The sequence below is a fragment of the Epinephelus lanceolatus genome, chromosome 1 (assembly GCF_041903045.1).
Source record: "Epinephelus lanceolatus isolate andai-2023 chromosome 1, ASM4190304v1, whole genome shotgun sequence".
In the NCBI taxonomy this organism is placed as follows: Eukaryota; Metazoa; Chordata; class Actinopteri; order Perciformes; family Serranidae; genus Epinephelus; species Epinephelus lanceolatus.
In genome coordinates, this window is record NC_135734.1 from 22,843,986 (window position 1) to 22,859,888 (window position 15,903).

The 15,903-nt window shown below is 41.5% G+C and overlaps 2 protein-coding genes across 2 annotated transcripts; one reads left to right on the top strand and one right to left on the bottom strand.

Annotated features, from left to right (window-relative positions):
* Window positions 1-485: 485 nt before the first annotated feature.
* cdh27 (cadherin 27) lies at window positions 486-14,940 on the top strand. Its single transcript, XM_033626962.2, has 17 exons — window positions 486-556; window positions 1,227-1,349; window positions 2,439-2,588; window positions 3,005-3,146; window positions 3,238-3,401; window positions 5,284-5,415; window positions 6,965-7,147; window positions 7,468-7,781; window positions 7,864-8,006; window positions 9,185-9,409; window positions 9,500-9,721; window positions 9,830-9,951; window positions 10,049-10,153; window positions 10,390-10,476; window positions 10,974-11,021; window positions 11,106-11,192; window positions 11,328-14,940. The coding sequence occupies exons 1-17, from the start codon at window positions 518-520 to the stop codon at window positions 11,532-11,534; spliced, it is 2,493 nt and encodes an 830-aa protein (XP_033482853.2). The 5' UTR covers window positions 486-517; the 3' UTR covers window positions 11,535-14,940.
* LOC117257081 (protein LSM14 homolog B-like) lies at window positions 11,735-14,775 on the bottom strand. The gene is made up of 8 exons (XM_033626964.2): window positions 14,158-14,775; window positions 13,841-14,004; window positions 13,591-13,720; window positions 13,281-13,469; window positions 13,108-13,185; window positions 12,599-12,739; window positions 12,362-12,488; window positions 11,735-12,268 (listed from the first exon to the last, which is right to left on the bottom strand). The coding sequence occupies exons 1-8, from the start codon at window positions 14,282-14,284 to the stop codon at window positions 12,112-12,114; spliced, it is 1,113 nt and encodes a 370-aa protein (XP_033482855.2). The 5' UTR covers window positions 14,285-14,775; the 3' UTR covers window positions 11,735-12,111.
* Window positions 14,941-15,903: the final 963 nt, after the last annotated feature.

Genomic DNA, 15,903 nt, shown 5'->3' on the forward strand with positions numbered 1-15,903 from the left:
TTCAATTACAGTAGAAAAGGAAAGGTAAAATAAAATAAAGTAAAATGAAATAAAATAAGATAAATAAAAAATGTTCTTTCCTTTTATGTCCCAAAATTATTTGTAGTTTTTTTAGTTAACTGCACAAAAAAGGCAAAAAGTAATTAAACTACTTGAATCACTTTGTGAATATGAATGTAGTTGAACTGGCAGCAAGTTACTATGAAATGTTGTTAAACTACTAGTTGGGTGTGAATATGAAATTTATTTTCATGTAGTTCAACAAATACATATTGTGTCCCAGTAACTCTAAGGCAGTGTCTCAAAAGTCCCATCTATGCAAGCATTGTTCAACACTAAAGAAAAGTGACATGTTGAGGGTTATAGATTGTATGTTGGCAGAAAACACACACACACAAAGGAACCTGTGATTATTGGATTCACGTGTGTGGGTGTGTAAAGAAGAGAGGGCAGGGTCTCGTCTTCCCTCAGCTGAATGTCAGGAAAAGAAAGCCATACCTCGAACAATCGGAGCTCGATGTACCAAACAAGCATCATGCTGTGCTTCTTCCTCCTGGTAAGTAACGACGGCAACTTCCAATCTTTCTGACTTTAATTTGATGCCACTATTTTACTTTATAGATAACAATATCTGAACAAAATCAGAATAACTAAAACAGGAATACTTTATTTGGGAATAAAGTGTGACACATTATGATTTTGATTATTATCTATTATTAGTGTGTTATCTATAAAAATCTGTCTTATCTTGTGTTTTTTTTCAATAGTATTTTCATCACTCTGCTGGCCTTTAAGTTCATGTTTCTGTGTGAGTCAGTGTTTAGGTTAGTTGTGTTTAGTTTATTTTGTTTACACATATGCAAAAAAAAAAAAGTGATTGAGAGGTGCATAACACAGGGGCTCTCCAGGGAATACCTTAATCCATTAATTGCATTAATGGGCTCCTACAGAAGTGTTGAAGTCAGTGGTGTGAAATTGAGCTCTCAGCATAGTGCAACATATAAAAGTTTATAAGATACAAAGTACAGTGTCCCACTGTGATAGTAGCCAATTGTTTCCGTGTGTGGACTTCTGATTGACTAACAATGCAGCATGAGTTCATTCCCAAGTGCACAGATGACATAAATTACCGGCTCCCGCCTCAAACAAACATTCTGACTTTGCATACTATGATTTTCATTGTGAAGGCTGTGCACTCCAGGACTGGTTGGCTGTTTGTTTTTCAGGTTTATTATTTGTCAAGTGCGACATGCTCAGAGCTGCTGAGCCGCCACAGAAGGACATGGATTGTTGACTCCTTTACTATCGAGGAGGGGCATCCAGGGCCCTTCCCGTATGAGCTGGGCAAGGTGAGAAAACCTCTGAGTAAATAAAACTAGTCAGCAAAGGAACAGTTTCACCAGAAAATGGCATGTTTTAAACTTTAAAACTCAAATGCCATGTTTTATGTATTGACAGACATATTGATTATGATAAATACATGGCTCATTTTATCAAAACACAATTCACACAATGACACACACAACTACAGGAACACTTCAGAACTTTTGCAAAATGACAGTTCATTCAAAACTATACAATAATTTATAAAAACACAATTTCTTCACCATGTGGAACACACGGTTCATTCGATCTGATTCTGTTTGAACTGGTTTCACACTGCTGGGCTCAATCTAAAACACTTAATTTCCTTTCTAATGATATAGTCTGTTTTTTTTTTTTTCATTTTACTTTCAGCAATATTGTTAGAGTAAACTACGTTCATATATTGGCCAAACCCAACATACAAGACCATTACTGCACACTGATGAATATATTTTTCTCCATATTTAAGTCAGTCAATACATCCATGAGAGAGGCAACCTCCCTGCCCTTCCATGCGCCTACACAGAAAGCCTAAGGCAGGGAGAGCAGCAGCAAAGACCCCCCTGGGAACAGAACAGAGCCAACAAAAACAAAAATGACATTGATAAGTCAAACACAGCATGAAAAGGAGCAGCTGGGGTGGAGACTGGTTGCAAAGCGGCTTGAAGAGGAAGCAGCAACAGTAGGCAGGCCAGCAGTTTCAATAGGGCGTCCTGAATGAGATTCGCCAATTGGTTGCGTAAAAAGGAATCATGTGATCTATCAGCTGACTTCCTTCCATCAATCAGCTGCTCCGTCAGTTGATTGGCTGTTTGAGATCAGCTGATGTAGCTGGGATATTAGCTGAGCTTGACACCGTGTCCTGCCTGAGCTAACGCTATGTTAAATTTAGCTGTCTTTATCTGTCTGTAATGAGCTGTATCTTGACACCTGTAATCATTTTCTTCAGTCTTTATCACTTCTATCTAAATCATCAACATCATCATGTTCTCATCATAAACATTTAAAAATGACAAATACAAAGTCTCAGACTCCCCAAATCCAACTGTAACAGGTTTGGTGCTGTGTTGTAGATTAAGATTGAGCGAGACTATCGAGTATACTTTGATCTCTATGGGGAAGGAGTGGATGAGGAGCCAAAGGGAGTTCTGTCCATCCATAAAGAGTCTGGCACCGTGTCTGTCCACAAGGCTCTGGACTACGAGGAGAAGACAGTACTAAAGGTTAGACTCAAACCCATATTACATACCAACATCTGATAATAACTAGTTAACCACATTCTTATTCATACTGCTTTAAAGTTGGGGTTGCACAATCTGTCATGTGGTTTTTGGTACTGGAATTAATAAACAAATTGGAAAGTGTTAATTGCTCTATATCACTGGTCCAAATGATCGATAACTTGCAATTCAGGGTAATAAACTATTCTGATTATGTTTAATGATTGTAGCTGTTTCACAATAAAAGTTACTAATCTGACCAAAAGCAAGGCATCATGCAAAGGCACATCAGTGGATAATTTTTACTAGCAATATACTCAGAAGTGTTGAAGTTAACATCTTAGAGTAAATTGTATTTTACTCCATCTCATGTAACTATTCAATCGCATTTTTTCTTTACACTGTGTATCAACCTGTAGCTGAAGTTTGAGGCCAGAAAGACAGATTTGTCGATTGACACCAAATTAGGACTTGAGTTGTACATACTGGACATCAATGACAACCCACCACGGTTTCAGACGGATCTGTATGAAATCACTGTTGGCGAAGAAACCACACAAGGTAAAGAGTAAAGAGTTTGCCTCTAATGAATTTTCCTCCTTACAATGTCTGTTAAGTACACACCTTTCTTCGTGCTGTCATTTCCCAACAGGCTCACATCTGCTGACTGTGTTAGCCTATGATAGAGACCAGAGCGGGACACCAAACTCAACATTTCACTATGAAATGAAGTCTGTGTCTCCAAACCCTCCAGATACTGAGTTCTTCATTGACAAATCTGGAACGATCTCATTTAAAGGATGTTTGGACTATGAGGCATGTGTACAGTAGGTCTATGTTCTCCACTGTAGATTGAGTTATAACATGTCTTGTTCTGCAAGGTGTTCACTTGATTAGAGAATGTAAAACATGACATGAGGTATTTATTGCATGTGTGTGCAGCATGCTTGTTTTGAGCACTACCTGATTACAGGCTAAGTATGTTTAAAAAAAGAGAAAAACACTTTCGTATCTGAACTAAACTGAGCTGCAGGGTGAGTTAACCTCTGTTTTAAAGAGTAGTTTACTTTATTTTAATTTAATTCTTGTGACTGGATGATATTAATATATTGACTCATCATAATCTCTTGTGATTCACTTGAAGTGTGTGGTGCTGTATTTTTCTGCAGAGAGAGCCTGCGTTATTCTTGTACTGTCTAATTTTCTTCTTATTTTCTGTGTTTACTCCAACTACAGTTGTCATTAATGCTGCAATTAGTTGTAGATACCAAAACCGTTTTTTGTACCAGGCTGCAAACATGTTTATTTCTGCTGTAAAGTTGGGCATTTTAACATGAGGGTCTATGGGGATTGACTCTGTTTTGGAGCCAGCCTCAAGTGGCTATTCCAAGAACTGCATTTTTTTTTTTGCCATTTCCGCATTGACTTCATTTGTCAGCCTTGGAGCTTGCCACTTGGTTCACAAGCAGTAACCGACAATCCTGCATTGTATACCTTTAATGGAATTATCCATATAAAAAAGGGTATATCTGCAATAAAACAACTTTCACTAACAAAGACTACGCCAATGAAGTTATAGATTGCAATTAGTTTATTACGTATAATGAGTGATGGAGATGAGGGTTGAGAGATGTGGGATGAAGGGATGATGGCTGAAGGGATGGAGCAGTCGAAGGGATGGAGCGGTGAGGGACGAAGGGATAGTGCGGTGAGGGACGAAGGAATGGAGGAGTGAGGGTCGAAGGGATGGAGCAGTGAGGGTCGAAGGGATAGAGGGATGAGGGTCGAAGGGATGGAGCGGTGAGGGTCAAAGGGATGGAGGGATGAGGGTCGAAGGGATGGAGCGGTAAAGGTCGAAGGGATGGAGGAGTGAGGGTCGAAGGGATGGAGGGGTGAGGGTCAAAGGGATGGAGGGGCGAGAGTCAAAGGGATGGAGCAGTGAGGGTCAAAAGGATAGAGGGATGAGGGTCGAAGGGATGGAGCGGTGAGGGTCGAAGGGATGGAGGGATGAGGGTCGAAGGGATGGAGCGGTGAAGGTCGAAGGGATGGAGGAGTGAGGGTCGAAGGGATGGAGGGGTGAGAGTCAAAGGGATGGAGGGGCGAGAGTCAAAGGGATGGAGGGGTGAGGGTCGAAGGGATGGAGGGGTGAGGGTCGAAGGGATGGAGGGGTGAGTGGATGTAGAGACAGAGAAGGAAGGTGGGGGGAATGATGGGAGAAATTAGGGTTGCAGCTGAGTGGAGGGTAGGATCGATGGGGGTTCAGTGTTGGCTGAAGGGAGGAGAGTGTGACGGAACCAGGGGAGTTGAGATTGAGTGGGGAGTCATCTCTTTGCTCGCTCTACTGAGGATACAGCCCCCTGGTGATTCCTGTATTCTGTGGAGAGAGAGAAAAGGGAAAGATAACAGCAAAACAAAAAAAGAAGAAAAGGGGCTTGGGGGGGAGGGATGTGAGAACGGAGTCAAAGGGGAGGGAAACGGATAAGGTGTGCTTAAATACTTTTGGTGCCGAAATGGACGTGGCTGAGGCGTGGTCTTTGTTCCTGAACTTAGTAATAAAACTTAATTTAGAACAAAAGCAATTGCAGAAAATCAAACTACTTTTTGAGGATGCAGGCCACATCATCATTATAGAAGGAAAAAACATCCAGTTCTGTATTCTTTTAATGGCATTTAATCATTGTCATCTGCTTTATTGAAGGTGGCTGAAATGTTCACAGTGGTAGTGGAGGCCAAAGACCATGGTGAAGTCGTCAGTCTGTCCAGTTCAACCACTGTTGTCATTCACATCCAGGACGGCAACAACCACATCCCAACCATCAGCGGACACACAGTAAGCAGTCGGTTAATGTCTTGACAACAGTGGAATGATTTCTGCACACAGTTCTTCTTCCTTTTACTCTCACATGCAGAAATCACACCTTTAATTTATGATGCTGATGTACTGTACATGTTAGATGTGACATATTGCTGTTGCTATTTGAAAATACGACAGGAATAACATTTCAGTCAAAACATTAATCTTACATCTATCAACTCTCATTGATGGGTACAAAGGGGCAAAGTGTTTTATCCTATTTTTAGTTACTGTAAGAAAAGAAAAGAACACTGTAGGAAGTTAATGAACTGTCACATTATACTTTTCTATATACGTATATGTGTCTTTTATAACTGTCTGTGGCAACTTATGAAAAATTAAACATCAATGTAGTTAGGACAAAACCAAAAACAAACAAGCAAATAACAGAGCAATTGATAAACAGACATTAAGTAGTTTCACTTTATGATATAATTGTTTGCAACAAGTGGATGCAATATACTTTAAAATGCTTTTGTAAGTAATTTCATTGTATATAGGTATTTAACAACCAAATAAATGATCCCAAAAACATTATTTTAAAGGTCCAGTGTGCAGGATTTAGTAGCATCTAGCAGTGAGGTTGCAAAGTTGAAATTACTCCTGTGTGCCAACCATGAAGGAGAACTACAGTTGCCAATGTGAAAATGCAAAAACGCAAACGGCCCTATCCAGAGCCAGTGTTTGGTTTGTTCAATCTGGGCTACTGTTGAAACACAATGGCGGACTCTGTGAAAGAGGACCCTCTCTGTATGTAGATATAAACGGCTCATTCTAAGGTAATGAAAACACTATGATTCTTATTTTCAGGTGATTGTACACTAATGAAAACATAGCTATGAATATCATACACCTACATATACATTTCTAATAATAGATGCCCCTAAATCCTACACACTGGACCTTCATGAAAAGAAAACTGCAGGTTATTTACAAGGTAAAAACAGGTTTTTTTTTCAGCTCTAACCCTAACCCTTTTATAAAGCCATGAGTGAATAAACAACAGTATAATCAACTCTTGTCAAATAATAGTAGGTAAAGGTTGTACTCTTGTTAACTCAGGTTTATCCTGACAACAAATAGTATCCATATTTTGGCAGTGACAGAAACCCATCTTGATCATACATTTTCATATGATGCAGTTAATATGCAGGGTTAAAATGTTTACAGGAAAGACAGGAACTCACACAGAGGAGGGCTTGCCATACACATTCACAGTCATGTATGAGTCAATAAAGATAAGACCAGACTTCATGCCTGTCAGTGTCAAGGCCTTGTGGTTACAGGTTCACCTACCATATGTCAAACCACGACTAGTTGGATGCTGCTACAGTCCGCCATGTGCAGACAGCTTGCATCTGAGTGAAGTGTGTGACATGATTGACTACGTTTGTGACACTGGAAATGAAATTTATCGAATGTGTGACCTGAACATAAACTGGATGTCACGGGACTGTCCCCTAAAGAGAAAAGTTCTAAATGCAACTAATGCATGTTACCTCTGCACCTTGGATTCATACAACAGGGCTCTGGCAAAGTAAAAGAAGGTGAGACTGGGACCTCTCCTTTGCGGCTGCATGTGACAGACAATGACACCTCAAACAGCTCGGCATGGAGAGCCAAATACACCATTCAGGGTGACGAGGGAGAGCACTTTCAAATAGAAACAGACCCAGGCACCAATGATGGAATCCTGACAGTCATCAGAGTGAGTTGTTCAGCTGCATGCTTTACATTACGCCACATGTAATTACACATGCAGTGGCAGATCTTCCTATAGGCCACATAGGCAGCTGCCTAGGGCGCCAACCCCCGCAAACCCCCGCCCTCCACCCCCACATAAAAAAAAAAAAAACAGGCGTAAGGAAAAAAAATTATCCAATGCAGTTTACCTTAATGTGTTTATCAGAGAACAAACACAAGAGATTTTGGGGGTTGGCGGTGCTAGATCAGGGGCATTGATGTTTGTGAATAATTACATACAGTATATTACATACGTAATTTAACATAACTATTGTATAACTTCAGCCTTTAGACTACGAGGAGGGGGCCCAGAAGGAGCTGACCATCTCAGTGGAAAATGAAGCACCATTTTTCTCCTGTAAAGTGAAGGAGAGGACATCCTCAGGCCTCTGGACAGTTGACGCCAGCACAGGTGATGATCCTGATGCACCTCAGCCTCACTCTGTAAAAGTCACCATCGAAGTCGAGGATGTCAACGACCCCCCAGAGTTCAGTGTGACTGTCAAAGAGGCCAAGCTGGAGGAAAATGCACCTACTGGAACCTGGGTAGAGAAAGTGACTGCTGTCGATCCTGACTCCAGTCATGCAAGAGATTTTGTGTAAGTGGGACATTTATTTTTCAACATGTTTGAGCTCGTATCTGGAGCCTCCTACGCTAAAGCAAATGGTGTTTGTCCACAGGTACAAGGTGGGAAATGATCCTGCAGGCTGGGTGACGGTTGATCCTCACACAGGAGACATCACAACAGTCAAGTCACCGGACAGAGAATCTCCTCATGTTGTTAACGGTGTCTACACTATCATACTGCATGCAGTGGACGATGGTAAAACTCGACTTTACAAACCAACTAATTTATAATATTATGAGCAAAGAAATGTTTCATTCAAATATCCACTGCTTTGTGACACTATTTTGTAGCCATACTAGTGTTCATCTGCCACTGACAATCTTTATCACTTTTGTGATCCCCTGACTTTTCCTTTGGTGCCACCAGCAGGTCAAAGTGTTCAGTTATTCTGTGAAGTATCCCAAAATCTACTGAAAGGATTGGCATAGACCAGGGGTAGGCAACCTGCGGCTCTGGAGATGCATGCAGCTCTTCAGCCTCTCTCCAGTGGCTCTATGTGGCTTTTACAAAAATTATATGGAAATGAATACATTTATTTAAAAAAAAAAGAAAAAAGTTTTAACATGCCGTCAACTTAAGTCAATCAATCAATCAATTTTATTTATAAAGCCCAATATCACAAATCACAATTTGCCTCACAGGGCTTTACAGCATACAACATCCCTCTGTCCTTTGGACCCTCACAGCGGATAAGGAAAAACTCCCCCAAAAAAACCCTTTAACGGGCTTAAGTGTGCGTCATACGTCTATGACCTGGCCCCTTCTCCTAAATTTTGGTGAACCTAAATAGCGGTGGGTAGTTAGCGGTAGAATCTCCCTCGCTTGGCTGGTTATTGATTGCAAATCCAAAAAAATAAAAAGTCTCAGAGGAAAACAGAGAACATTATAGCGAATGGACAGATTTCTTTGCTTTCACTGCCACTGGCATAGACATTTAAGCTTCAGAGATGATAAACCCTAATTACTATGTCATCACTTCTTGTAGCGCTACCATGAGGTTCACATTTATGGCTTTGAGTGAAATGTCTCAACAACTGTTTGAGGGATTACCGTTTAATTTTCTACACACATTCAAGACCCCTCCCTGGGATAACTTGTAATAACTTTAATGATCCTTTTCATCTAGAGCCACCAACAGGTCAACATTTCTTTTTTGTCCAATATGTTTGTTTTCTGACCAAACACCAGCAAAACTGATTACCTTCCCAGCAGCCATACTTTGTGTCTATGGCTAATTAGCCAATGTTAGCATGCTAATCTGATGGTTAAAATGGTATGAACATTATATCACTCACTAATATGTCAGCATTGTCATTGCAAGGTACTGTTTAGCTGAAAGTAGACTCTTAGTTTTGTTTTTCTATGTTGGACAGATGAGCCACCTTTGACAGGCACAGCCACACTGAACATCTGTGTGACTGACCAGAATGACAACGTTCCTCGGCCAACAGTGGATTATGTGGATGTGTGTCTGTCTGAGGGCCCCAGCATCACCAACATCACAGCCTTTGACCTGGATGATAATCCTTTTGGAGGGCCTTTCACATTTGAACTGCTTGGGGATATTGGAGGAAAATGGAAACTGAGTCCCTCATATGGTAGAAACAGCTATGATATGTAGTGAAATATTAGGAGAAAAAAACGTTTTAAAAATTACAATCAACTAATGTTGTGATTATTTTTCACAGGGTACACAGCTGGCCTGGTGAAGGAGCCTGATGTGTACGCTGGCCCTCACACAATTGATCTGAAGATCTCTGACATGCAGGGAGAGTTTGGCATTTACAGCCTCAATGTGACTGTATGCGACTGCTCTGTGACACCCGACTGCCGAAGCCTCAGAGGCACTGCCACAACTGCTGCCTCTGGTGCGATAGGCGTAGCGTTTGCCTCACTGTTTTTACTCCTGTGTAAGAAACTGAATCACTGCCTTTAGTTTGGAGCAGAGTATACCATGATGTATGTTGTTAATATACTAATAAGTCACTGCAAGTTGAATTTTGTTGTCTCACTGACAGTTCTGCTGCTGATGGCAATCGTCCTTACCTGCAAAAAAGAATTCACCACATTGCAGACCATTGATTCCTCTGGAGAAACCCTCCTCACATCAAACATTGAGAAACCAGGAACAGACTGCAAGGTCACTGCTTGGAAACATTTGCAAACAAACCAGTGACACATTTCCCGATTTCTCTTCCTGCAAATATCAGTAAACATTTTTTTTAATCTCTTTCCAGCTTCCCGACAGCATCCTGGCAGCGTCCACTGATAAGACACACTATGACCCATCTAAGTGTCAAAGTCTCCACGGTGGAATGAAACACAGTAAAGTTTCAACAAAGGTGGGTGCAGGCGTAAATTACATGGACAAACTACTTCAACTGGTTAAACTGCAAAATATAAAGTAGGTATGTGTTCAGATTTTATGAGAAGCACAAAGCTGATCTTTTATAGCTTTCCTCTCACGCATGCTTTGAAGACGACACAGAGTGTAAAAATTAAAGACTGTTATTTTGATTGTGTGAACCCACTGTACTTAAGTGTAGCTGCTCATCACTCCTGTCATTCTCTTCAACAGGAGACAAAGCAAAACTTTATCTACAAACACTTTGGAGATTACAGAACGGAAAATGTGTCCTACCTTATCAATGAGAACTGGAACCAGGTAATGTGCGCTCATTTGATGGGGATTTTAGATGCCGTTTACATGTACACGGTGATTTTGATAAACGGAGACATCTTCCTTCGTTTGTGCCCTTCGTTTACACGTTTACTCTGAAAACGAGTCTTTCTAAAAACTCCGGCCAGAGTGGAGATTTTGGAAAACTCCGTTTGTGCGTTTGCATGTAAACTGAGATAAACGGAGTTATAGGCAGCCGACGTCACAGTATGCGCCAGAACTTGTGCCTGTGTCAAAAGTGCGACCTATGTTGCTATGGTGACAATGGATACATGGAAGGCTTGAGCTTCTCGTTACACTGCCACCTACAGGTTTGGCATGCTCTTGTGTATATATACATGGGTAAGTGTAAACGAAGATCTTTTTGAAAATGGAGACGGTGAAATGTCCGTTTATGAAAATAGCCGGCCAAGTGTAAACAGCCTCTTAGTTACAACTGTGCATTCATATATTAATTTTGTTTCAATCTTCCCTCCAATCAGACGACTTGGAATTCTTTTATAGCCAATGGCTACCATCACAACCACCAGGTAGACAGTTGTTTGGTTTGTGCTTATTGTTACTTTGAGGCAGCAGCTGAAGAAACTTGATCTTTATATGAACTTTTTGTACAGATGGACATGAGCAAAATGAACGCCCTCTACAGAAGGAACTCAAGCTATGGGACAGATGCAGCTGTTCTCCAAGCCCTGCTTCATCGGGTTGGTAGTGCACTTACTATGGAGTATCATATCTACCCTGCAGCATAGGACACTGTGAAAGCATGCATGTGCCTGCTGCAGTAAAATAAACACTGTACTTAGACATTTCTTTGGTTTTCCCCACTACTCCTGCAGAGGCTCTCCTGTCTGCAGGACAAAGAGGGAGATCTGATGGACTATCCGCCTCACATCTACGCAGATGAGGGGGACTCGGACAACCATTCGGTGCTGGAGAACATTATCATTCCTGAAGACGACTCATTTTACAGAGCGCTGGAAGACTTGGGCCCCAGGTTCAAGGAACTGGGCTCCATTTGCAGGCAACCAAATAAGCAAACCTAAACACATGTTTTACTGTAACTGACTGGCAGTGAAACAATGCATTTTTTAAGCCATATGTAGCTCAGGTTCTAAGGTTAATGTATGCCAATGATAACTTACGTCTCCAGAGATGAAAGCCATTCTGTTAATCATATGTTATTTAATAGCAACTGTTACAAAGTCCTCCACAGTTTTCGCTTTCCAAATAGGGAAAAAAAAATAAAGTACAGCTGTCCTCCAAAAGCAATTTGGAGTTACATTTGGACAGTCAAGTAGAATAATATAATACATTAAGCCACAAAAAAATAAATTATGTGCCTGCTGGCCTGGTCAAAGACAAATTCCACTTTGCATTTATACCAAACTAACTGCCAATGAATACATTTGCCTCTAGCATACAGCTGCTTGATTAAAACAAATTGCTCTCCCATTTCATATAATAAAGCCTCAAAGTACAAAATTCCCTGAATGCCAATTTGGGATAAAGAAAGGAAAATCTTCAAATGGGGAAAAAAGGGAGGTACTTTTTTTAAATAAGTAGAAAACTACAATATTTACAGAAAAATATCAACAAAAAGACAAAGAAAAAGAACAGCCTTCACACCCTCCCACTGTCAACTTTTGGGAGGGGTCGCTGCTCAGTGGTGCCCTGCCCTCTGCGCCCTCGGCCCCTGAATCCTCGGCCTCTCAGGAAGCGGCCGGGTACTCCAAAGGTTTCCATGTTCAGCTTTTTCTCCTCCGCCCAGGTGGTTCTTCTGAAGATGCAAAAAGAAAAGTTAAATATATTGTTGAGCTTGACAAACCGCTCAGGTCTCACAAAAGACAAACAGCAAAAGTTACATAATCACCTGGGCTTAAGGTCTGATGAGATGTTGTCAAAGAAGCATTTGGCTTTGTCGTAGTACTTGTCTCCAACAGTGTCCTCCTCCTGCATACCCTGGCTCTCCTGGGCCTCCCCAGAATCCACCTTTTCAACTGCAGTAAGTCACAAAAACAAAGTGTACTTATATATACACACACACGTTAAAAAGTTTTATGATGTGCACTGAAACCAAATTGACTGATGCCCTTTGAAACAAACATACCCACAACTTCTTTCGTGAGATCATCTTTAAACTGTGCATTTGCAGTTTCAAAATCAAAATCTGACTCAAACTGCAGGGTTGTTGCCTTGGAGTTTTTTACCAGAAGCTGGCCTCTGCTTCGGTTCCTGGACCTGCGATTGCCTGCACGTGAACACCAGAATGAGTTAAGACAAATTACACAATCACCACTGTGAAACTGGTTTAGTAACTACTTGAAACAGGTCCATCTAGTCTTAGAGATTTACATTTCCCACAGACAGAGGAGCCATATTTCTTTACTTTGACAAATCTGCGCCAGCCCCCCCACAGCTCTTTGACAGCAGAAACAGACAAAACAAATATTGTTGTTCTGTCAGTTAGACATAGCTTGGAGATGGAGCTGGAACTGGCCCAGCATGCTCTCCCTTTTGAATGTCAAAAAAGCTGGGGGGTGACTGGTGTCCTAGGTGGCTGCCTATTCCGTCTATAGGAAGATTTGCCACTGCTTTAAGTATTTCTAATTCTGGCACCTTGTTTTTGCCTTTGTTTCTGGTTCTCGCTGCCTTGGCCTTGAACCTTGGCTGCACTTGGCTGAGATGGTGTCTGACCTAAACAAAAATAAATTAAATGTGGATGGATTAAAAATAGAAGCAATGCAAGAAACAGATGAGTGATTTCTCTTGGGTTACAATGAGCCACTGACTTTGCTTACTGCTGGGTACATTCTCCTTCTGAGCCTGGCCAGAGCGCTGTGTTGGACGAGCAGGCTGTCTGCTCTGCGGCTGGGTTGACGTCTTCCCCTTTCTCTGGGCAGGAGTAGCCAACGGCACTGTCTGCACAGCCTGCTCGACCATGGGAGCTCTTCTAGCGGGGATGCCATGAAGACCTGGTACTGTGGGAGCAGACACAAACATGGTGGGGCATGTGAGAAACATTCACTGGCATTCCACAGTGCTGGAAAATGAATGACATTTCTGAGACATCTGATGCGTCCAAGAGATCGTTAACTGTACCGAGGCCCAGTGCTGCATTGTACTGCTGGTTGAGTAGCGAGGTAGCAGCCAGCTGGTTGTAGGTGGGCATCATGTCTCTGTATGAACTCCAGCGTGGGTGATACGCTGCAGAGGAGCTGCCAATGGATGACTGAAATCACAAAAATGAAAACAAAGGAACTTTGTTCTATCAGTTGTGAGTTTTGATTAATGCCAAGTATGCTTACAAAATGGAAATTACTTCAAAAGGCCATAACTCTGAGCCACACACCTGTACAATAGCAGGGTCCTGAGGCGGTCCATGCTGTGGTTTTGGTGGCTCGGACACAGTGATATCTTTGATGTCACTTCCTCTGAAGATTATATATTCATAAATTTCATCTTTGGGTGGCACTGGTCTGTCTGTGTGCCGGTCCTCTGTCCCATAGGATTTAACTGTTGGGAAATAAGTGATGTTTACCTCCAGCATACTGTTTACATTAAGGAGCACTGCAAGGTTACTCAATATTAAGGAGTGACCTTGCACTCTGTTCCTTGTAATTGTAAAAGAGGAAAACACACGTGTCATCTACAGGCCTCTCAACCTACCTTTGGCTAACGCAACCGTTGACCTATCTGTGTCGACAGAAGACAGTATTCCCTCATACCGGATCTGCGCCTTGGATATTAGGCTTATCTTACTGCCAATATAAGGGGTTCCTCCTCCGGTGCTCATGTTCGCTGTGAAAATATGTTTTTAAAATTGAAACGCAGCGACTAAGTGACAGAGCATTAACCCACGGCAGACATCAAACATGCACTCATCAGGTCTGTGCACAATTAGCGGCCACCTGTGCGATTTATAAGATTGCCAGTGACGCGCCTCTTTGCTGCTGGCTCACCTGCGCGTAAAACAGGGTTGGTTTGTTTTGAGTGTGGGCGCACACCGCGAGAAACACAAGCAAATCTGTGGAGGCTGTCAAGCTTGACGATGGACAACCTGTTGCAGTTATACAAACACAGAGACGGACTGGATAATGATAACAAAATGAGAAGTAGGTAAGAAAAATTCACTTTTATGCTGCTGCCATGACAACACAGTGATGAGCACTAAATTTGGGTTTATCTGTCCCATTTAACTTCCCTGAGTGCCAGTGTATGGAGTGAATCTTAAAGAGAAAATGGAAAATTACCTAGGGCTATTTTATTATGATATTATACAGGCTATTACTATTCAAATATATATAGTGAAATGTCAATTTGAAATGAATATCTGAGCTGTTCGAGTTCCTGTTTGACAACGTTAACAAGGTCACATTTTGCACACATTTTACAAGTTTGCATTGTCACATTGACGTTTCACAATACCAATTAAATGAATTTCTTTCTTCAGTTTTTGCTTTCACTTTTTATTTTTGACCTTTATGACCTTGTATTTTATTTCCTATTCTATTTTTCAATTTTGGTTAAAAGTGTATAAGAACTGGCACATGAAAAATTCCCTACAGCTCTTATTCATATTTAAAAAAGAAAAAATAGGATGCGCCAATTGCTCAAAGCCTAGATATGGAACACCAGAAAATGATTTTATCTAAATTAGTGGGTCATGTTCACTTCCTCGCCTGTGGACTGTAAATTTAAAACTTTTGAACATATTACATACAGGGGGCAACATTTTGATTTACTATATTTTATTACACAGTCTAAATTAAAGCAAAAGTAATCACACTTTTTGCATTGTGCATTTATATCTTAAAGTCAGCGCACGTGGGAGTCTAACGACAAATGTCCCATGACTGCTGACAGCACTGTACAATATTTCCTCTCTAAAAGGAGGGTGGGGCGCCCTCAAACGCCTCTTTACAACAGCAACTTCACTTGTTGGCCAAAACACTGCAGCCATCTTGCACAGCGCATCAAGAGTGAGTAAAGTCTGGAATTCGGTTTGTTGGCTTGTTGTAAACCACGTTATTTTTCTACCGAAAGTCACACGGTACAATTCTGAAACGGAAGAGCTAAGGTGTTGGTAGAAAGAGGCCGTCGACGATGTAACATTTGATGAAGACATTTCGTCTCCGATACGATGTTGTTCCGTCTCATGCATCCCCTGGAATGACAGCTGAAGCCATTGGTACCGCCTTTTAGAATGTGGAGCACCCAATCAGAGCTCGCCGAAATCCCTGCACGGAGACGTTTGGTTGTTGTGCGCACGCGCATGTCAGTTGGTAAGTCCCTCACTTCTCACAAGCTCGCAGGAGTGTGAAGATGGCGGTCGGGTCTGGTCCGCTGGATGAGCCGTTTTTACACACAGAGGTGAATAAAGCGGTAGTTTGTCATCCTGTACAGTCTGTAGAG

Coding starts and splice junctions, on each gene's coding strand:
- cdh27 (XM_033626962.2), top strand. CDS start 518: ATGTACCAAACAAGCATCATGCTGTGCTTCTTCCTCCTG. Junction 3,402..5,283: donor AAGGATGTTTGGACTATGAG/GCATGTGTACAG, acceptor GCTTTATTGAAG/GTGGCTGAAATGTTCACAGT. Junction 11,193..11,327: donor TCCAAGCCCTGCTTCATCGG/GTTGGTAGTGCA, acceptor CTACTCCTGCAG/AGGCTCTCCTGTCTGCAGGA.
- LOC117257081 (XM_033626964.2), bottom strand. CDS start 14,284: ATGAGCACCGGAGGAGGAACCCCTTATATTGGCAGTAAGATAAGCCTA. Junction 13,186..13,280: donor TGTACCCAGCAGTAAGCAAA/GTCAGTGGCTCA, acceptor ATTTTTGTTTAG/GTCAGACACCATCTCAGCCA. Junction 12,740..13,107: donor GAAACAAAGGCAAAAACAAG/GTGCCAGAATTA, acceptor GTTCACGTGCAG/GCAATCGCAGGTCCAGGAAC.